We start from the raw sequence: 23,541 nt of genomic DNA, 5'->3' as shown, positions 1-23,541 counted from the left end.
AGACCAAGTGGACCCGTTGGCCCAAACCTCTCCTGCATTGGTGCAACACCTCTCCTCCCCCCACCCCCCCTCCCTCCCCTCTCCCCTCCCCCCCATTCCCCTCCCCCCCTCCCTCCCTCCCTCCTCCTCCTACCTCCACCCCTCCCCCCACTCCATCCCCCTCAACCCCCCCCTTATCCTCCCCCTCCCTCCCTCCTCCCCCTACCCTCCTCCCCTCCCCCCACTCCATCCCCTTCAACCCCCCCCTTATCCTCCCTCCCCCTCCCCTCCCCCCATTCCCTCCCTCTCCCCTCCCTCCCTCCCCTAACCTCCTCCCCTCTCCCCACTCCATCCCCCCCACTCCATCCCCCTTATCCTCCCACCTCCCCCCATTCCCCTCCCCCCCTCCCTCCTCCCTTCCCCTACCTCCTCCCCTCCCCTCACTCCATCCCCCTCAACCCCCCTTATGCTCCCCCTCCCTCCCTCCCTCCTCCCCTACCTCCTCCCCTCCCCCCCACTCCATCCCCTACCCCTTCCCTCCCTCCTCCCCCTACCTCCTCCCCTCCCCCTCACTCCAATCCCCCTCAACCCCCCCTTATCCTCCCCCCTCCCTCCCTCCCCCCTCCTTCCCTAGGAGATAGATTTAAATTTTAAAATGTGAATAACTTAAAAAATATAACACCGATCTCAATGAAACTTCTTCCAACGGGACGACGGTGAGTAAGTTGGGCCTAACATTGCCGCGCTACCGTGTACCGTTTTGGCTGTAGTTCAGGAACAAACAAACAAACAAACGAGAGCTTTAGTGTATAGATGTCCAAAGAGATACTGCTCTGAGTTGAGCCACGAGGAAGGCTCCACTGAGCAAAACCCATTGCAAGCTCTAATTCCAGGTGCTTCCCATTGAGATCTCACTAACACATCTCCCCTGAGAAAAACTGCCCTGCGATCCTGAGTCAACAATAACATGTTGTTTGTTCCCCGATCGCATTTTGGCTGGGGTTTCGTTGCCTGTCCATAATTACACAACACCGAGCTTGCAAACTATGTGAAGAATTCGTTATAAACAAAGTCGAAAGTTTCACCGCCACAAAGGCCGGACTGTGCCAATATGGACAAAGGATCTTACAGCTGCCACCAACCTGCCAATTCTAACACTTGGCCTCAAAGTCACAAGGACACAAACTCCAGTTTCCCCTTCGGAATTCATTGCCGCAGACGGCAGTGGAGGCCAAGTCATTGGAGAGATTAAAAGCAGAGATTGATAGGCTCCTGATTAGCGAGGGCAACAAAGGTTACAGGGGGAACACTGGAATTTAGAAGGATGAGGGGGGATCTTATTGAAACATATAAGATAATTAGGGGCTTGGACACATTAGAGGCAGGAAACATGTTCCCAATGTTGGGGGAGTCCAGAACAAAGGGCCACAGTTTAAGAATAAGGGGTAGGCCATTTAGAACGGAGATGAGGAAGAACTTTTTCAGTCAGAGAGTGGTGAAGGTGTGGAATTCTCTGCCTCAGAAGGCAGTGGAGGCCAGTTCGTTGGATGCTTAGAAGAGAGAGCTGGATAGAGCTCTTAAGGATAGCGGAGTGAGGGGGTATGGGGAGAAGGCAGGAACGGGGTACTGATTGAGAGTGATCAGCCATGATCGCATTGAATGGCGGTACTGGCTCGAAGGGCTGAATGGCCTACTCCTGCACCTATTGTCTATTGTCTATTGTCTATAAGGCAGGAGAATGGAGTTAAGAGGGAAAAATAGATCAGCCACAATCGAATGGTGGTCCAGACTTGATGGGCCAAATGGCCTAATTCTGCTCCTGTGTCTTATGGTAACTAAATTGTTAGCCTTTGCATAAAGGAGAATCAAACAGGTTGGCATCATGGGTCGGCACGGTAGCACAGCGGTAGAGTTACCGTCTTACAGCGCCAGAGACCTGTGGGGGCGGCACGGTTGCACAGCGGTAGAGTTGCTGCCTTACAGCGAATGCAGCGCCGGAGACTCAGGTTCGATCCCGACTACGGGCGCCGTCTGTGCGGAGTTTGTACGTTCTCCCCGTGACCTGCGTGGGTTTTCTCCGATCTTCGGTTTCCTCCCACACTCCAAAGACGTACAGGTATGTAGGTTAATTGACTGGGTAAATGTAAAAATTGTCCCTAGTGTGTGTAGGATAGTGTTAGTGTGCGGGGATCGCTGGGCGGCGCGGACTCGGTGGGCCGAAGGGCCTGTTTCCAAGCTGTATCTCTAAATCTAAAATCTAAAAACCCGAGTTCGATCCTGACCACGGGCGCCGTCTGTACGGAGTTTGTACGTTCTCACCGTGACCTGCATGGGTTTACTCTGTGTGCTCCGATTTCCTCCCACACTCCAAAGACGTACAGGTGTGTAGGTTAATTGGCTTTGGGAAAGATTGCAAATTGCCCATCGTGTGTGTAGGATGGTGTTAATGTGCGGGGATCGCTGGTCGGTGCGGACTCGGTGGGCCGAAGGGCCTGTTTCTGCCCTCTATCTCTAAACTAAACTAAGACTGTAGATATCAGTTGCTAAGTAGTTTCAAGTTGTGATTGGTGGACTACTAAGCAGCAACAGAATTAGGATGTAGTGGGGTCGGGGTGAAAGAGGACAAGGCATCCAATTAGCCGCTGACAACAGTGGAGCAAAATTGAAGGACCTTCATCTTTTGCGGTTGCAGCTCCTAGACTGTGGAACAGCATCCCTCTCCCCATCAGAACTGCCCCCTCCATTGATTAAGTCCAGGCTCAAAACCTATTTCTACTCCCTAGCGTTTGAGGCCCTCTGAGGGGGCGCTGTGAACTGTTTATGTATGTGCTGTTATGTTTGTGTGCCATTGTATGTTCGTTCTTAGTACCTGAACTGATGTACAGCACTTTGGTCAACGTGGGTTGTTTTTAAATGTGCTGTACAAATAAAATTAACTTGGCTTGACTTGACTTCTCCTCCCGTTCTGATTGTGTTAGGTCCCCTGGTACGTTATAAAATCACAGAATGATACCAGTCCTTAAGCCCAACATGCCCATGCAGCCCAACATGCCCATTCTACACTAGTCCCACCCACCAGCGTTTGGCCCATATCCCACTAAAACCTATCCTATCCATGTACCTGTCCAAATGTCTTATAAATATTGTGTTCGCACCTGCCTCAACTACCTCCTCCTGCAGCTCGTTCCGTACACCTTCCACTCTTTGTGTGACAAAATTGCCCCTCAGGTTCCTAATAAATCTTTCCCCCCACCCACCTTGAACCCATGTCCTCTCCTTCTTGATTCTCCTACTCTGGGTAAAAGAGTCTGTGCATTTACCCTACCCATTCCTCTCATGACTTTGTGCACCTCTATACGATCACCCCTCACCCTCCTGCGCTCCAAGGAATAGAGTCCTAGCCTGCTCAACCTCTCCCTGTGGCTCAGACCCTCAAGTCCAGGCAACCTTCTCGTAAGTCTTCTCTACACTCCAGAGAGACACAAAAAGCTGGAGGGACTCAGCGGGTCAGGCAGCGTCTCTGGAGAAACGGAAAAGGTGACGTTTCGGGTTGAGACCCTTCTTCAGACTGAAGAAGAATCATGGCCAAAGTATCTTATTGAAACGTATAAGATTATTAAGGGATTGGACACATTAGGCGCAGGAAACATGTTCCCAATGTTGGGGGAGTCCAGAACCAGGGGCCACAGTTTAAGAATAAGGAGTAGGCCATTTAGAACGGAGATGAGGAAAAACTTTTTCAGTCAGAGAGTTGTGAACCTGTGGAATTCTCTGCCTCAGAAGGCAGTGGAGGCCAATTCTCTGGATGCTTTCAAGAGAGAGCTAGATAGAGCTCTTAAGGATAGCTGAGTCAGGGGGTATGGGGAGAAGGAAGGAACGGGGTACTGATTGTGAATGATCAGCCATGATCGCAATGAATGGCGGTGCTGGCTCGAAGGGCCGAATGGCCTCCTCCTGCATCTATTGTCTATTGACCGGAAACGTCACCTATTCCTTTTCTCCAGAGATGCTGCCTGACCTGCTGAGATATTCCAGCTTTTCGCGTCCATCTTCGTTTTAAACAGTTCCTTCCCACACACTTCTCTCCACTCCGCCCTTTCCAGCTCCCATGACACGAGACCCACAGGGCATAGCTTCCAGTAACTCTATGGCTGTGTTAGCTGAAATATGCTTCCCCTTTTCCAACCAGCACCAAGAAATACTCAAACAAAAGAGAGACACACCAAATTTCTTCAGCAGACCCTGATGAGATCATTCGAAGGCAGATGATGTTCGCATGGGGTCAGTGTTTTTCCTGCCAGCTTTATCAAGGAAAACATGCAGTGCATGGTCTGCATGAGTCATTGTGCTTGTGAAGGGGAAGAGTTGCTGTCACCACATCCTCTGCCAAGTGATGTTGCTTTCCAAGTTAAACATTCCTGTCAGTATGGTCCTTGTGTTTGTTAGCAGCCAGCGACACGACTGGACAGCTTGATAGCAGCCCCGATGCTTTGATCGGACCCACAGATATGGCCCTCAGGACCTATTATCCAGCCCGCAGTGGAATGCATTGTTGAAGCAGGGACTGCCCTACACAATAGTCTACGTCTCTCGTGGGGGAAGGAACTGCAGAGGCCGGTTTAAGCCGAAGAGAGACACAAAACGCTGGAGTAACTCAGCAGGTCAGACAGCATCTCGAGAGAGAGAAGGAAGAGGCCACTTTTCATAGAAACAAAGAAACATAGAAAATAGGTGCAGGAGTAGGCCATTCGGCCCTTCGAGCCTGCACCGCCATTCAATATGATCATGGCTGATCATCCAACTCAGTATCCTGTACCTGCCTTCTCTCCATACCCCCTGATCCCTTTAGCCACAAGGGCCACATCTAACTTCCCTCTTAAATATAGCCAATGAACTGGCCTCAACTACCTTCTGTGGCAGAGAATTCCACAGATTCACCACTCTCTGTGTAAAAAAAAACGTTCTCATCTCGGTCCTAAAAGACTTCCCCCTTATCCTTAAACTGTGACCCCTTGTTCTGGACTTGCCCAACATCGGGAACAATCTTCCTGCATCTAGCCTGTCCAACCCCTTAAGAATTTTGTAAGTTTCTATAAGATTCCCCCCTCAATCTTCTAAATTCCAGCGAGTACAAGCCGAGTCTATCCAGTCTTTCTTCATATGAAAGTCCTGCCATCCCAGGGATCAATCTGGTGAACCTTCTCTGCACTCCCTCTATGGCAAGAACGTCTTTCCTCAGATTAAACCGAAGAGAGACACAAAAAGCTGGAGTAACTCAGCAGGTCAGACAGCATCTCGGGAGAGAAGGAATAGTGTTGGAGGAAACCAGAACACCTAGGAATAGATATACATTTGCCTATTCCTTCTCTCCAGAGATGCTGCCCAACCCGCAGAGTTACTCCAGGGCCTGTTTCCGCGCTGTATCTCTAAACTAAACTAAAAAGTTTTCACAAAATGTTGGAGTAACTCAGCGGGCGAAGTGACTGAAGTCTGAAGAAGGGGGTCTCGACCCCAAACGTCACCCATCCCTTCTCTCCAGAGATGCTGCCTGACCCGCTGAGTTACTCCAGCACTTTGTGTCTACCTTCGATTTGTACCAGCGTCTGCAGTTATTTTCCGACAGGACTAAGAAGGTTGAAGATGGGGGATGGAATGTGGGAGGAGGGGGAAGGGAGGCAAGTCTAGTTGGGAAGGGAAGGGGAGGGTGAGGATATGGGGGTGAAAGCAGAGGGGGAGAGGGTGGTTATTCAAAACCAGAGGAATTGGCCTATTCTTGTATTTGGAGCTACCACTGACTAAATGAGCGGCTGTGAGGGGAATGGATTAATTTAACTCTCAAACCTCTCTTTCTCTATCCTGTGCATCCATTTGTGCATTAGCGAAGCACCTTGGAACATTAAGATATTAACCTGACCTCCCAGTGGCTCAGCACTTCAACTCCCCCTCCCACTCCCAGTCTGACCTTTCCGTCATGGCCTCCTCCATTGTTATAGTGAGGCCCACTGCAAATTGGAGGAACAGCATCTCATATTTTGCTTGGGCAGCTTACACCCCAGCTGTATGAACATTGATTACTCTAACTTCAGATAGTTCCTCTGTCCCTCTCTTTCCCCTCCCCCTTCCCAGTTCTCCCACTGTCTTCCTGTCTCCAACTACATCCTATCTTTGTCCCGCCCCCTCCCCTGACATCAGTCTGAAGAAGGGTCTCGACCCGAAACGTCACCCATTCCTTCTCTCCCGAGATGCTGCCTGACCTGCTGAGTTACTCCAGCATTTTGTGAATATTAAGATATTAATGCCAGTTGTTTTATGGGACTGTAAACCTACTGTATGTCATGCAAGAAATTGAGTTAACGTGCCATCTTAATTTTCTCACTCCACCAGACCTTTGCATTTTAATGATTCTATCTGTGATTCTCAGGTTTTATCAATTATATACACAACAGAAGTCTGAAATAACACTCAGAGATCGTTGTAAAGATGCAATTCAATGGTTCAGTGCACCCAGATCACTGAAATCTGCCATCTGCATTGAGTCTTTCGGCACGGTGGCGCAGTGGTAGAGTTGCTGCCTCACAGCGTCAGAGACCCGGGATTCGATCCTGACTGTGGGTGCTGTCTGCACGGAGTTTGTACGTTCTCCCCGTGACCGCGTGGGTTTTCTCCAGGTGCTCCAGTTTCCTCACACGTTCGAAAGACATGCAGGTTTATTGGCTTCTGGAAATTGTCCCCAGTATGTAGGAAAGGACTAGTGTCCTCTCTAGCATCTAGGACTAGGATCAATAGACAATAGGTGCAGGAGGAGGCCATTCGGCCCTTCGAGCCAGCACCGCCATTCAATTTGATCATGGCTGATCATCCACAATCAGTACCCCGTTCCTGCCTTCTCCCCATACCCCTGACTCCGCTATCATTAAGAGCTCTATCTAACTCTCTCTTGAATGCATTCAAAGAATTGGCCCCCACTGCCTTCTGAGGCAGAGAATTCCACAGATTTACAACTCACTGAGTGAAAAAGTTTTCCTCATCTCCATTCTAAATGGCCTACCCCTTATTCTTAAACTGTGGTCCCTGGTTCTGGACTCCCCCAACATTGGGAACATGTTTCCTGCCTCTAGCGTGTCCAATCCCTTAATAATCTTATATTTTTCAATAAGATCCCCTCTCAGCCTTCTAAATTCCAGAGTATACAAGCCCAGTCGCTCCAGTCTTTCAACATACGACAGTCCCGCCATTCTGGGAATTAACCTCGTGAACCTATGCTGCACGCCCTCAATAGCAAGAATGTCCTTCCTCAAATTTGGAGACCAAAACCGCACACAGTACTCCAGGTGTGGATCGCCGGATGGCATGGACTCAGTGGGCCGAAGGGCTTGTTTCCACACTGAATCTCTAAACTCTAAACTCAACTCTACTGTAACCAGAGATACAGTGCAATGTGGTTAAGAGATTTTGCCCCAGGAAATGGCGCAGAGGAGAGGCTACGAGGGGTGTAAAGTAAATCCAAGACCAGTTAGTGTCCACCACATTCTGTGGATGCATCAACGACGCAAAAATGGCTTGTCCTATTTCACGTTAATGGAATATAAGATTTATAAATCGGTCAACTTGCAGTAAAGGAGTTTTTTTCCCCTGATGTGTATTATTAAAGATTGCTAATAGTAATTATATCTTTGAATGCATTTCAGTGCAGTTTTGTGGGATGGGTATGGAGATTCTAAAATTCATAATCTATATACTAAAACTCTCGTTTGTTATCTTGTTTGTGACTGAACTTCAGCCAAAACGATACACAATAGCACGACAGTTTTAGGCCCACCTTACTCACCATTGTCACTTTAGTGATAATGCAAGTAGTTTTATTGAGATCGTTCTTATATTTTTTAAGTTATTCACATTTTAAAGTTTAAAGGGAGGAGGGGGGAAGGGGGGAGTGGGGGAGAAGGGAGAGGGGGGGGGGTTGAGGAGAGGGGGGAGGGGGGAGGGGGGGAGGAAAGGGGGGAGGAGAGGGTGCTGCACCAATGCAGGAGAGGTTTGGGCCCTACGGGTCACTTGGTCAGGTGGTTTATAAATTCGCCAATATTCTCCAATTTTCTCCAGTACAGCGCAGAAACATTTGGCCCATTGAGTCCCTGCCAACCACTTTGTTTGGTTTAATTTTGAGATACAGCATGGAAACAGGCCCTTCGGCCCACTGAGTTCGGACCGACCAGCGATCACCCGTCTTGTCCCCACACACTAGGGATAATTTACACAAGCCAATTAACCTGCAAACTTTGCCAATTAACCTGCACGTCTTTGGAATGTGAGAGGAAACTGGAGCACCTGGGGAAAACCCACGCAGGTCACAGGGAGAACATGCAAACTCCACTTAGACAGCACCCACAGTCAGGAATGTTACCTGGGTCTCTGGCGCTGTGAGGCAGCAACTCTACTAGTGTGCCACCGTGTTAGGGTAGGATTATGTACACCAACGATACCCAAACACATTTTATCCTCCACATTCCCATCAACTCTCTCCCAAACTCTACCATCCAACTACACACTCGGGGCAAGGTATAATTAGCCTACCGACCTTCAATACCTCAACTGAAGTGTGTAGGAAGGAACTGCAGATGCTGGTTTACGCCAAAGATAGACACAAAGTGCTGGAGTAACTCAGCGGGACAGGCAGCATCTCTGGAAAGAGGGAATGGGTGACGTTTCGGGTCAGGACCCTTCTTCAGACTCCAAAGTAACTGACATAACTCTCTGGTGTTTTAATCTTCGATGTCAGAGTGCCGGAATTGTTGACCTTTTGGTGTTGTTTTGTAGGTTAAAATATTCATTAAGGTGATGGATTATTTTCAAATTTGGCTTCGGAGGGTGGGCTCCAAGGCCAAGAATAGCAAAGCTAGATGGTTCCCCTGCATGAAGCCGACTACATACTCCAGCTGCAACGGTAAACAGCAGGACATACTGGCAGAAACCCTGCAGTTCATCAAATAAGTGCCAACTGCAGGATAACCCATTCGCAATAAGAATGGACTAAGCTTTTCAAATTCACACCATGTACGTTCAGAGCAAGCATAGTTCCCCCACCCGCACCACCCCCTAGTCAATGTACTAGTTTCCAACTTCGTCTTAGAAACATAGAAACTGGTGCAGGAGGAGGCCATTCGGCCCTTCGAGCCAGCACCGCCATTCAATATAATCATGGCCGACCATCCAAAATTTCCGTTAGCCCCCAAGAGCTAAATCTAACTCTCTCTTGAATACATCTTGTTGGATCTCATTGACTGTAACTTGTTTTCACCTCACCCACATATAATAAACATCACAAGGGCTTGTGGCTAAAGGAATCAGGGGGTATGGAGGGAAGGCAGGTACAGGTTACTGAGCTGGATGATCAGCCATGATCATATTGAATGGCGGTGCAGGCTCGAAGGGCCGAATGGCCTACTCCTGCACCTATTTTCTATGTTTCTAAACTAAACTGTAGTTAGAGTTAGATAGAGCTCTAGGGACTAGCGGAAACAAGGGATATGGGGAGAAGGCAGGCACGGGTTACTGATTGTGGATGATCAGCCGTGATCACAATGGATGGCGGTGCTGGCTCGAAGGGCCGAATGGCCTCCTCCTGCACTTATTTTTTTATGTTTCTAACTGAAACACTCTGGATTTGTGATAGGCACAAAATGCCGGAGTAACTCAGCGGGACAGGCAGCATCTCTGGAGAGAAGGAATGGGTGACGTTTCGGGCAGAGAACCTTCTTCCCCGACTAGACTCTTGATGTCTCCATTAATTTGTGCTGCTCGTTTTGTTTCCAGGCACTACCACAGCATGGATGAGTTCAGCCACTATGACCTGCTCGATGCGGTCAGTGGCAGGAAGGTAGCTGAGGGTCACAAGGCCAGCTTCTGCCTTGAGGACACCACGTGTGACTTCGGTCACTTGAAGCGTTACGCCTGTACATCGCACACTCAGGTAGGAAGTGGGCCTCCAGCCAAAGGAGCCATCTCCCATGGCAGACGCAAAGTGGCAGCACGGTGGCACAGTGTTAGAGGCGCTGCCACACAGCGTCAGAGACCCGGGCTTCGATCCTGACTACGGGTGGAGTTTATGGAGTTTGTTTGTTCACGTTCTCCCTGTGACTGCGTGGGTTTTCTCCGGGTGCTCCGGTTTCCTCCCACTGTCCAAAGATGCACAGGTTTGTAGGTTAACATAGAAATATAGAAAATAGGTGCAGGAGGAGGCCATTCAGCCCTTCGAGCCAGTACCGCCATTCATTGTGATCATGGCTGAACATCCACAATCAGTAACCCGTGCCTGCCTTCTCCCCATATCCCTTGATTCCACTAGCCTCTAGAGCTCTATCTAACTCTCTCTTAAATTCATCCAGTGAATTGGCCTCCACTTCCCTCTGTGGCAGAGAATTCCACAAATTCACAACTCTCTGGGTGAAAAAGTTCCTTCTCACCTCAATTTTAAATGGCCTCCCCTTTATTCTAAGACTGTGTCCCCTGGTTCTGGAATCACCCAACACTGGGAATTTTTTTCCTGCATCTAACTTGTCCAGTCCTTTTATAATTTTATATGTCTCTATAAGATCCCCTCTCATCCTTCAAAACTCCAGTGAATACAAGCCCAGTCTTTTCAATCTTTCCTCTTGTGTAGGAAAAAAAACTGCAGATGCTGGTTTAAATCAAAGGTAGACTCAGCGGGTCAGGCAGCATCTCAGGACAGAAGGAATGGGTGACGTTTCGGGTCGAGACCCTTCTCCAGACTAGGTTAATTGGCTTTGGTAAAATTGTAAAGTTGTCCCTAGTATGTAGGATAATGCTGGTGTGTGGGAATCGATGGTCAGTGCAGACTAGATGGACCGAAGGGCCTGTTTCCGCTCTATCTTTAAACTAAACTAAACCAAACTGAACTGCACTAAACCGCAGATGCTGGTTTATACCAAAGATAGACACAAAACACTGGAGTAACTCAACGGATCGGGCAGCATCTGAAGAAGGATCAGAAGTCTAAAGAAAGGTCTCAACCCAAAACATCACCTATTCCTTTTCTCCAGAGATGCTGTCTGTCCCACTGAGTTATTCCAGCTTTTTGTGTCTATTGAGTCATAGAGTAATACATGCCCTTCGGCCCAACTTGCCCACACCGGCTAACATGTCCCAGCTACACTAGTCCCACCTGCCCACGTTTGGTCCATATCCCTCCAAACCTGTCCCATCCATGTACCTGTCTAACTGTTTCTTAAATGTTAGGATAGTCCCAGCCTCAACTACCTCCTCTGGCAGCTTGTTCCATACACCCACCACCCTTTGTGTGAAAAAGTTACCTCTCAGATTTTTCTTCACCTTAAACCTATGTCCTCTGGTCCTCGATTCTGGGTAAGAGACTCTGTGCATCTACCCGATCTATTCCTCTCATGATTTTATACACTTCTCTAAGATTGGTCTATTTTCACTTTAAACCAGCATCTGCAGTTCCTTCCCATTGTAAATAAACCGCTTCTTTAGATAAATATTTGTCGAGCCTCAATGAGTTGGTAATGTACTCCACATTGCACAGACGTTAAAAATGGGACAATTACATTGGCAGGAAGGTTATTTAGCCAGGAGACATACATTTCAGGTAATTGAGGGGAGCTGAGAATTTTCATGAAGCATTAGATTACACTGCCTGAATGGATCTTGGAAACAATTCAAGGATAATTTTCTAAATGGAATTGAATATCTAATTGAAAAGAAATAAATTGCAGAGCTGCGGGGAGAGGGCAAGAGAGGAGGGCAATTTGATGATCTTTCAAAGAATGGATTTGTTTCCCTTAATGATTCGGTTTCCTGCACAACTTGAGATATTATCAACAACTTTAGTTTGGTTTAGTTTAGAGATACAGCGCGGAAACAGGCCCTTTCGGCCCACCGGGTCCGCGCCGCCCAGCGATCCCCGCACACTAACACTATCCTACACCCACTACATTTGCCCAGCCAATTGACCTACAAACCTGTACGTCTTTGGAGTGTGGGAGGAAACCGAAGATCTCGGAGAAGACCCACGCAGGTCACGGGGAGAACGTGCAAACTCCGAACAGACGGCGCCCGTAGTCGGGATCGAACCCGGGTCTCCGGCGCTGCATTCTCTGTAAGGCAGCAACTCTACCGCTGCGCCATCCAACTGCAGGGTAAAATGACGCAAGGAATGGAGGGATATGGATCACGTGCAGGCAGATAAGATTTGGCCTCGGCCTCCTGTTCGGCACAGATATTGTGGACTGGAGGACCTGTTCCTGTGCTGGACTACGGAGGGCGGCACATGGTGGCGCAGCGGTAGAGTTGCTGCCTCACAGCACCAGAGACCCGAGTTCAATTCTGACTACGGGTGCTGTCTGTGTGGAGTTGGTATGTCCTGCCTATGACTGTGTGGGTCTCTCTCTGGGAGCTTTGTACCCTCATGGTGGTCCTCTCTCCACATCCTCCGGTCCTAAGCAGTTGCCAGTGCCGGCGTTACAGTGTGCCACCTCTCTTTTCATCGTGTCCATGTAGTGAAGCTTTGGCCTTCCTCTTGGCCTCCCTGCCTTCTTGACCTCTGTGCGGTGCATCTGTACACTGTGAACGCCTCGATTGTAATCATGCATCGTCTTTCCGCTGAGCGGTTAGCACATGACAAAAGCTTTTCACTGTACCTCAGTACACGTGACAATAAACCAAACTCAGACTCTAACGAAACTCTAAAGGCAATGTTCTCTTAGCAGGGTCTATTCAGCCCTTGTGGCCAGCTCTCTCTGATATCCTTGATTTCCTTGATTAAGGCAGAGATAGACAAATTCATAATCATAATCATAAAGGGCGGCACGGTAGCGCAGCGGTAGAGTTGCTGCTTTACAGCGAATGCAGCGCCGGAGACTCAGGTTCGATCCTGACTACGGGTGCTGCACTGTAAGGAGTTTGTACGTTCTCCCCGTGACCTGCGTGGGTTTTCTCCGAGATCTTCGGTTTCCTCCCACACTCCAAAGACGTACAGGTATGTAGGTTAATTGGCTGGGTAAATGTAAAAATTGTCCCTAGTGTGTGTAGGATCATCATCATATCATATCATATATCATATATATACAGCCGGAAACAGGCCTTTTCGGCCCTCCAAGTCCGTGCCGCCCAGCGATCCCCGTACATTAACACTATCCTACACCCACTAGGGACAATTTTTACATTTACCCAGCCAATTAACCTACATACCTGTACGTCTTTGGAGTGTGGGAGGAAACCGAAGATCTCGGAGAAAACCCACGCAGATCACGGGGAGAACGTACAAACTCCTTACAGTGCAGCACCTGTAGTCAGGATCGAACCTGAGTCTCCGGCGCTGCATTCGCTGTAAAGCAGCAACTCTACCGCTGCGCTACCATGCCGGATAGTGTTAATGTACGGGGATCACTATGCGGCACGGACTTGGAGGGCCGAAAAGGCCTGTTTCCGGCTGTATATATATGATATGATACTTTATTAGCCAAGTATGTTTTGCAACATACGATGAATTTGATTAGATTCTTGATTAGAACGGGTGTCAAGGGTTATGTGGTGAAGGCAGGAAAATTGGGTTAGGATGCAGAGATCAGCCATGATTGAATAAGAAAATAACTGCAGATGCTGGTACAAATCGATTTATTCACAAAATGCTGGAGTAACTCAGCAGGTCAGGCAGCATCTCGGGAGAGAAGGAATGGGTGACGTTTCTGGTCAAGACCCTTCTTCAGTCTGAAGAAGAAACGTCACCCATTCCTTCTCTCCCGAGATGCTGCCTGACCTGCTGAGTTACTCCAGCATTTTGTGAATAAAGCCATGATTGAATGGCGGAGTGGAGTCGATGGGCCGAATGGCCTAATTCTATAACTTGTGAACTTGTGATATCTAAGGTTGATTTTTGTGTCTCTATTAATCGTGGGTTCCCAAGACATTGCTAATTAATAAGGTAGCTATCTTCTTTGCTCTTTCAGGGACTGAGTCCTGGTTGCTATGACACTTACAATGCAGATATAGACTGTCAGTGGATTGATATCACGGACGTCCAGCCGGGCAATTATATTCTCAAGGTACGTAGCTACCCAATTGTTGCTTTGCTTAATATTGTGAAGTCAATATTTTTGTAGCAAAACACAAGGTGCTGGAGTAACTCATAGGGTCGGGCAGCATCTGTGGAGGGAATGGAGAGGTAACGCTTTGGGTCGGGACACTGATTCAGACAGAAGGTGTCTGAAGAAGGTTTCCGACCCTAAACATCCCCTATCCATTCCTCCACAGATGACACAGAAGGCTGTGGAGGCCAAGTCAATAGATACTTCTCTGCCTCAGAAGGCAGTGGAGGCCAATTCTCCGAATGCATTCAAGAGAGAGCTAGATAGAGCTCTTAAGGATAGTGGAGTCAGGGGGTATGGGGAGAAGGCAGGAACGGGGTACTGATTGAGAATGATCAGCCATGATCACATTGAATGGCGGTGCTGGCTCGAAGGGCCAAATGGCCTCCTCCTGCACCTATTGTCTATTGTCAAGTTCAAGTCAAGTTTATTTGTCACATACACATACACGATGTGCAGTGAAATGAAAGTGGCAATGCCTGCGGATTGTGCACAAAAAAGAATTACAGTTACAGCATATAAATAAAGTTAATAAGTTAATATAGAGAAGACAAAATTTAGTCTCTGGAGATATAATAGTTAACAGTCCTGATAGCCTGTGGGAAGAAACTCCATCTCATCCTCTCCGTTTTCACAGCGTGACAGCGGAGGCGTTTGCCTGACCGTAGCATCTGGAACAGTCCGTTACTGGGGTGGCAGGGGTCCCCCATAATCTTGCTTGCTCTGGATCTGCACCTCCTGATGTATAGGTCCTGCAGGGGGGCGAGTGTAGTTCCCATGGTGCGTTCTGCCGAACGCACTACTCTCTGCAGGGCCATCCTGTCCTGGGCAGAGCTGTTCCCAAACCAGACTGTGATGTTGCCGGACAGGATGCTCTCTACAGCCCCAGAGTAGAAGCAATGAAGGATCCTCAGAGACACTCTGAATTTCCTCAGTTGTCTAAGGTGGTAAAGGCGCTGCTTAGCCTTACCCACCAGTGCGGCAATGTGCGTTGCCCACGTCAGATCCTCTGTGATGCGGACTCCCAGGTATTTAAAGCTGCTCACCCTATCCACAGTAGACCCATTTATCTCCAGTGGCGTGTACGTCCTTGGATGTTTAGCCCTTCTAAAGTCCACAATCAGCTCCTTAGTTTTATTGTCTATTGTCTAAAAGGCAGAGATAGATGGGCTTCTTGATTGGTACAGGTGTCAGGGGTTACGGGGAGAAGGCAGGTTGAAATGGAAGGATAGATAAGCCATGATTGAGTGGCGGAATAGACTTGATGGGCTGAATGGCCTAATTCTGCTCTGATCACCTGTGAACTAATGGACTTATGCTGCCCGACCTAATTAGTTACTCCAGAACTTTGTGTTTTGTTCCAGATTCCAGGATCTATGGTTCCTTGTGTGTGTATATATCTTTATATTTGTCTTTTTATGTTACAGCTTCAAGTAAATCCCAATTACCTTATAGCAGAATCCGATTTCACTAACAATGTGGTCAGATGCAACATTCACTACACAGGACAACATGTTTCTACTACAAACTGTAAAATAACACAGTAAGTATATTAATATCCTTTGAGTCATAAGATCATAAGATCATAAGATTGTAAGATCATAAGATCATAAGATCATGATCATGAGGCCAGTTCATTGGCTATATTTAAGAGGGAGTTAGATGTGGCTAAAGATATCAGGGGGTATGGAGAGAAGGCAGGTACAGGCTACTGAGCTGAATGATCAGCCATGATCATATTGAATGGCGGTGCAGGCTCGAAGGGCCGAATGGCCTACTCCTGCACCTATTTTCTATGTTTCTATGTTTCTATAAGTGATATGAGCAGAAGTAGGCCATCAAGTATGGTGGCGCAGCGGTAGAGTTGCTGCCTTACAGCGAATGCTGTCTGTACGGAGTTTGTACGTTCTCCCCGTGACCTGCGTGGGTTTTCTCCAAGTTCTTCGGTTTCCTCCCACACTCCAAAGACGTGCAGGTTTGTAGGTTAATTGGCTTGGTAAATTTAAAAATTGTCCCTAGTGGGTGTAGGATAGTGTTAGTGTGCGGGGATCGCTGGTCGGCGCGGACTCGGTGGGCCGAAGGGCCTGTTTCCGCGCTGTATCTCTAAACTAAACTAAACTAAACTAAACTAAGGTCTACTCCACCATTCAATCATGGCTGATCTATCTATCCCTCCAAACCCCATTCTCCTCCCTTCTCCCCATAACCCCTGACACCCGTACTAATCAAGAATCTATCTATCTCTGCCTTAAAAATATCCACTGACTTGGCCTCCACAGCCTTCTATGGCAAAGAATTCCACAGATTCACCACCCTCTGACTGAAGGTAGAGTAATTCAGCATGGAAACAGGCCCTTCGGCCCAACTTGCCCATGCTGATCAAGATACTTATCTATTGTAGTCCCACCTGCCCACTTTGGGCTCATAACTCTCTAACCTTTCCTAACCTGTACTGTACCTGTCCAAACGTCTTTCAATTGTTCCTATTCTACCTGCCTCGACTACCTCCTCTGGCACCTTGTTCCATCAACCCACCACCCTTTACGTGTAAACGTTGCCCCTCGGGTTCCTATTAAATCTTTCCCCCTCACCTTAAACCTATGTCCTCTGGCTCTTGATTCAATCTACTCTGGGTAAAATAGTCTGCACATCCACCATAATATATTCCCCTTATGAGCAGGAAGGAATTGCAGATGCTAGTTTAAACCGAAGATAGACACAAAATGCTGGAGTAACTCAATGGGACAGGCAGCACCTCTGGAGAGAAGGAATGGGTGACGTTTCGGGTCGAGACCCTTCTTCAGACTGATGTCAGGATGTCAGTTGTTATCTTCTCCCAACTAACAATGGTCTGTTCCACATTTTCCTCGATCTCCATGCCCTTTGTCCTATTTTCACCCCCTACACTTCCTTATCTATGTATCTCCCCCTCCCCTGACATCAGTCTGAAGAAGGGTCTCGACCCGAAACGTCACCCATTCCTTCTCTCCAGAGATGCTGCCTGACCCGCTGAGTTACTCCAGCATTTTGTGTCTATCTTCGGTTTAAACCGGCTTCTGCAGTTCTTTTTTTCTGTATTTATAATAAAACTAGACCAAGTGGACCCGTTGGGCCCAAACCTCTCCTGCATTGGTGCAGCACCCTCTCCCCTCCCCCTCCTCCCCCCTCCCCCTCTCCCTTTCCCTCTCCCCTCCCTCTCCCTTTTCTCTACCCTCTCTCTCCCCTCCATCCCCCATTTTCCCCTCCCTCATCCCCTCCCCCCTCCACTCCATCCCCCTCAACTCCCCTTATCCCCCCCTCCCTCCCCCCTACCGCCCTCCCTCCTCCCCCCTCTCTCCCTAGGAGATAGATTTAAACTTTAAAATGTGAATAACTTAAAAAATATAACACCGATTTCAATGAAACTTCTTCCATTAGCACCCAAGGGACGGCGGTGAGTAAGGTGGGCCTAAAATTGTCGCGCTACCGTGTACCGTTTTGGCTGTAGTTCAGGAACAAACAAACGAGAGTTTTAGTGTATAGATTCTGCTCGGGCCTGCTTGTTCTTGAGGTGAGGGATGTGGAGGCTGTTTGTTGCTGCTTTCACTGCCATTTTGTTTTTTTTAATTTCCCAGGTCCTGATCTGCAAGTTTTGAGTTTCAAAACACGGCATCTCCACAGCTTGATCTTCTAGTGCGGGCGGAACTTTATCATGCAGCGGCTGGCGTTTGGTTGCTGGTCACTAGGAGTTCAGTCACAACCAAAGTATCTAACAGGGGTACCAAGAGACCTGTGGAACTGGAGCCGACCCCACTGTGTATAAACCTCCGCACGGACCCGACAGCCAGCGCGCGTGTGCGTGTGCGTGTGCGTGTGCGTGTGCGTGTGTGCACATCAGGAAAAGCCACTCTTTATTGTCACCCCTGTTACAATCCAGGCATGCCCATTAGGAAAACCAATCTACTCCGAGGCACTTTTCAATAGGTGAGAAATAGATGCAAGTTAACCCTTAAGCCCAACTCACTCTTCCTCGCCTATTGAAGATCAAGGTTGGGTTTCCACATCAGTACATTCCTGCATGATCTCCCGGTTTTTGGCCAGGATCAGGAATCTTCCCACCTTGGTCTTTAAAGTGCTGAACATTTTCGAACAGATTTTTGGGTCGAACATTTCCAACCTTTGTAGCTTCCCCAAACGAGTATGTTTTGGTCGGGTCCATCCCTTTGATTCGATCAGGCAGGGGAAGCCCTATCCAGCCTTCAACCCTTCTCAGAATATCATAGAACATAGAATGGCGCAGCATAAGAACAGGCCCTTCGGCCCACAACATGCCGAACACAATGACAAGACCAAAGATACTAGAGGAACAAGATAGACCACTCGGCCCTAAAAACCATAGTACGTCACGGCGCCATTTTAGTAGGCAATAACTTGCAGAAACATTTAAAAAGAAAAATACCAAAAATCTGTGAATTGATAGATGAGATATATTCTGCATTTTCACGGTATCATCACACATACTGTTCCCCCAAAACACTGATTACACTGCGAGAGGCAGAGCGAACGGCGGGTTTTGCCTACTAAAATGGCGGACGTTATGCTCCTTTGCGTACTACACTTCAATGTACGGGATTTCAACCGAGAGTTCCATCTTGTTCCTCCAGTATCTTTGGACAAGACCACCGCTCATCTAATGTAGACACCGGAGTAACTCAGCGGGTCAGGCATCATCTGGAGAAAATGGATGGGTGACGTTTCGGGTCAGGACCCTTCTCCAGAGATGCTGCCTGACCTGCTGAGTTACTCCAGCACTTTGCATCTACTTTTGGTATAAACGAGCATCTGCAGTTCCTGCCTACACACTTTGAACTCCCCCTCCCATTCCCACACTGACCTTTCTGTCCTGGGCCTCCTCCACTGTCAGAGTGAGGCCACATGTACATTGGAGGAAATGTGACTTCTCTACCTTCAACCTCCCCCAGCCTAGTCCTCTTGCTAATTTCACCATTTGTAACCCTTCGTTATCACCTTGTCCACAGCCAACAATAGACCATTGTGGGCTCTATCTTTTATTGCTCATCGATGACTCTACTTTGTTCTCTACCTTTTCATACCTTCTAGTTTCCCCCTCCCCTGACCCTCAGTCTGATGAAGAGTCTCGACCCAAACGTCACCCATTCCTTCTCTCCAAAGATGCTGCCTGTCCCGTTGAGTTACTCCGACATTTTGTGTCTATCTTCGGTGCAGTTCATAGAAATATAGAAAATAGGTGCAGGAAAAGGCCATTTGGCCCTTCGAGCCAGCACCGCCATTCATTGTGATCATGGCTGATCATCCACAATCAGTAACCCGTGCCTGCCTTCTCCCCATATCCCTTGATTCCACTAGCCCCTAGAGCTCTATCTAACTCTCTTTTAAGTGTGAAGGGAACGCTGGTCGGCATGGACTCGATGGGCTGAAGGGCCTGTTTCTGCACCGTATCTCTAAACTATTCTAAACAAAATACATGATTACAATCGAGCCATTCACAGTGTACAGATACATGATAAAGGGAATAACGTGAATAATGTTTAGTGTAAGATAAAGCCGGGCATGTCCGATCAAGGATAGTCCGAGGGTCTCCAATGAGGCAGATGGTAGCTCAGGATGACACTCCAGCAGATGATTAGTCTGCCCTTTATTTGCACCACATTCGAATTGCAGTGAATTGTGGACGCAAACCCAGACCATCACACGAACCAACCTCCCTTCCATTGACTCCATCTACACCTCACGCTGCCTCGGCAAGGCCAGCAGCCTAGACCGTCACACGAACCAACCTCCCTTCCATTGACTCCATCTACACCTCACACTGCCTCGGCAAGGCCAGCAGCCCAGACCATCACACCAACCAACCTCCCTTCCATTGACTCCATCTACACCTCACGCTGCCTCGGCAAGGCCAGCAGCCCAGACCGTCACACGAACCAACCTCCCTTCCATTGACTCCATCTACACTTCACGCTGCCTCGGCAAGGCCAGCAGCCCAGACCATCACACCAACCAACCTCCCTTCCATTGACTCCATCTACACTTCACGCTGCCTCGGCAAGGCCAGCAGCCCAGACCATCACACCAACCAACCTCCCTTCCATTGACTCCATCTACACTTCACGCTGCCTCGGCAAGGCCAGCAGCCCAGACCGTCACACGAACCAACCTCCCTTCCATTGACTCCATCTACACCTCACGCTGCCTCAGCAAGGCCAGCAGCATCATCAAGGACCAATCGCACCCCGGCCACTCCCTCTTCTGCCATCAGGCAAGAGGTACAGAAGTGTGAAAACGCACACCTCCAGATTCAGGGACAGTTTCTTCGCGGCTGTTATCGGCAACTGGAGGAACTCGGTGGGTCGGGCAGCCTCTGTGGAGGGAATGGACTGGGAACGTTTTGGTTCTTCATGATCCACTTACCGGGAGAGAAGAGAGAGTCTCCTGATATTCCCGAGTCTCGGACTAAACTAGTGATGGATTGGTAAGTGGCGATATCGTTCGCATCTAAGATCTATTGCGTGCAACAAATGAACTTGGTTACAGAAGGCGTCAAATGATCGAGAGAGGGAAGGTTTGCCATTTATGTTCGGGGAAACTCTTTATGAAAGTCCCAGGGTTTACAGCGTTGTTTAAGATAGTTGGGAGTGCAGAACTAAGGTGGTTTCAAGGTTGCGGCAGCATTTTAACCACCTACCACAAACGCAGAAGGAACCATTATTGGCTAAAGTTTCTCTCCCTGCCCTCCTTGGTCTGCTCATTGAGTTTCAGCCTGTATATCTCTGTAAATATCACATCTGCAGTAAACAAACTCTCATTACTACTGACAGGAAAATAATGATTCCCTGTCTACTGAAGGTAGCCAACTGAAAAGACGCTTGTGGGATACTGTTGAAGAATTTTTAGTCGCAGAATAAAAGCATAAAACGATCGGCTGGAAAAATGTGTGTTGGAAGGAGCTGCAGATGCTGGTTTAGGCCGAAGATAGAGGCAAAATGCTGGAGTAACTCAGCAGGGATGGGCAGGATCTCTGGAGAGAAGGAATGGGTGACAATCACCATCGATCACAATCACACTTTATTAGCCAAGTATGTTTTGCAACATACGAGGAACTTCATTTGCCATACAGTCATAACAATAAAAAGCAACAGGACACACAAAATATATTTTAACATGAACATCTCACCACAGTGACCCCTCCACATTCCTCACTGTGATGGAAGGCAAAAGAAAAGTTCAATCTCTCCCTTCTTTGTCCTCCACCAATCCACTGACAGTCTATATCTGCATTGTAAGTGTCAGTAACCAGGACTCAGTCCCTGAAAGAGCAAAGAAGATAGCTACGTTATCAATTAGCAAGTATAAGAAAATAACAGCAGATGCTGGTACAAATCGATTTATTCACAAAATGCTGGAGTAACTCAGCAGGTCGGGCAGCATCTCGGGAGAGAAGGAATGGGTGACGTTTCGGGTCGAGACCCTTCTTCAGACTGAAGAAGACTGAAGACTTCTTCAGACTGAAGAAGGGTCTCGACCCGAAACGTCACCCATTCCTTCTCTCCCGAGATGCTGCCTGACCTGCTGAGTTACTCCAGCATTTTGTGAATAAATTATTAATTAGCAATGTCTTGGGAACCCACGATTAATGGAGACACTAAAATTAACCTTGGATATCACAAGTTCACAAGTTATAGGAGTTATAGAATTAGGCCATTCGGCCCATCGACTCCACTCCGCCATTCAATCATGACTGATCTCTGCATCCTAACCCAATTTTCCTGCCTTCACCACATAACCCGTTCTAATCAAGAATCTAATCAAATTCCTCATATGTTGCAAAACATACTTGGCTAATAAAGTATGATTATAATTATGATTATGAATTTGTCTATCTCTGCCTTAATCAAGGAAATCAGAGAGAGTTGGTCACAAAGGCTGAATAGACCTTGCACCCTTCTGTTAACAGGGCGATCTTGACTCCCGTAGTCCCTTCTTTAGATACCATCACCCATTCCTTCTCTCCAGAGATGCTGCCTGTCCCGCTGAGTTACTCTAACATTTTGTATCTACGGTTTAAACAGGCATCTGCAGTTCCTTCCTACACATTGTTCACGGAACTGGCTTGTGGTTCTATTTCGAGTACTCAGGTCTCATAAACTGGACAACCTGACAGTTAACGTAATTCTACTGTATCGTTGGTCTTTAACTCAACCCATGTTAATCACTTAAGATTATATAAAGTTGCACTCAAAGACTCTGCCTTGGTAACCGTGTGTATGCATTACTTAAAATAGCAGAAATATTTCACAGGAAATTGTTGATTTTTACTGAACTTTTGTAGGCTGGATGTATAATTGCAATATTAAAAAAAAATAAAGAAAATTCAATGCACGTTTCGATAACAAGCTGATGTAGCTTCACTACGTATTTATTTGTTGTCTTTTGTAAGTGATAGGAGCAGAATTGGGCCATTCGGCCCATCAAGTCTACTCTGCCATTCAATCATGGATAGATAGAGCTCTTAAAGAAAGCGGAGTGAGGGGGTATGGGGAGAAGGCAGGAACTGATTGAGAATGATCAGCCATGATCACATTGAATGGCGGTGCTGGCTCGAAGGGCTGAATGGCTGAACTCCTGCACCTATTGTCTATTGTCTGATCTATCTCTCCCTCCTACCCCAATTCTCCTGCCTTCTCCCCATAACCTCTGACATCTGTCCTAATCAAGAATTTATCTATCTCTGCCTTTAAAATATCAATTGACGGCCACCTCGGCCTTCTGTGGCAATGAATTCTACAGATTCACCGCCCTCTGACTAAAGAAAGTGGGATAACGTTGAATTAGTGTGAATGGGTGATTGAAGGCTGGCATGGACACAATGGGCTGAAGGGCCTGTTTCCATGCTGAATTACTAACCTTTATACTCTAAAGGTAGAAACAAGTAACTTCAAATGCTGGTTTATGCAAATAGACACAACGCACTGGAGTAACGAAATTCTTGCTCATCTCCTTCCTAAAGGAATGTCCTTCATTCATCCTCATTTATATGGGTGTTGATAGATAGAGGGATGCAAAGTGCTGGGGTATCTCAATGGGTCATAGAAACATAGAAAATAGGTGCAGGAGTAGGCCATTCGGCCCTTCGAGCCTGCACCGCCATTCAATATGATCATGGCTGATCATCCAACTCAGTATCCCGTACCTGCCTTCTCTCCATACCCCCTGATCCCTTTAGCCACAAGGGCCACATCTAACCCCCTCTTAAATATAGCCAATGAACTGGCCTCAACTACCTTCTGTGGCAGAGAATTCCACAGATTCACCACTCTCTGTGTGAAAAAAAACTTTCTCCTCTCGGTCCTAAAAGACTTCCCCCTTATCCTTAAACTGTGACCCCTTGTTCTGGACTTCCCCAACATCGGGAACAATCTTC

The 23,541-nt window shown here is 47.8% G+C and overlaps 2 protein-coding genes across 2 annotated transcripts in view; both read left to right on the top strand.

The window, feature by feature from the left end:
• LOC144610858 (lysyl oxidase homolog 1-like) overlaps positions 1–4,535 on the top strand; it is a 14,222-nt gene extending 9,687 nt beyond the window's left edge. The window contains exon 2 of the mRNA XM_078429827.1: positions 4,426–4,535. Within this exon, the coding sequence (XP_078285953.1) occupies positions 4,426–4,535 (110 nt within the window). The remainder of the gene's footprint in view (positions 1–4,425) is intronic.
• Positions 4,536–9,795: 5,260 nt separating this feature from the next.
• Positions 9,796–21,562, top strand: LOC144610927 (lysyl oxidase homolog 1-like). The gene is made up of 4 exons (XM_078429935.1): positions 9,796–9,946; positions 13,962–14,057; positions 15,527–15,642; positions 17,714–21,562. The coding sequence occupies exons 1-4, from the start codon at positions 9,803–9,805 to the stop codon at positions 17,718–17,720; spliced, it is 363 nt and encodes a 120-aa protein (XP_078286061.1). The 5' UTR covers positions 9,796–9,802; the 3' UTR covers positions 17,721–21,562.
• Positions 21,563–23,541: the final 1,979 nt, after the last annotated feature.

Source organism: Rhinoraja longicauda, chromosome 38 (genome assembly GCF_053455715.1).
Source record: "Rhinoraja longicauda isolate Sanriku21f chromosome 38, sRhiLon1.1, whole genome shotgun sequence".
Taxonomy (NCBI): Eukaryota; Metazoa; Chordata; class Chondrichthyes; order Rajiformes; family Arhynchobatidae; genus Rhinoraja; species Rhinoraja longicauda.
Note: the sequence above shows the minus strand (reverse complement) of the source record. Positions and strands in the feature narration are given on the sequence as shown.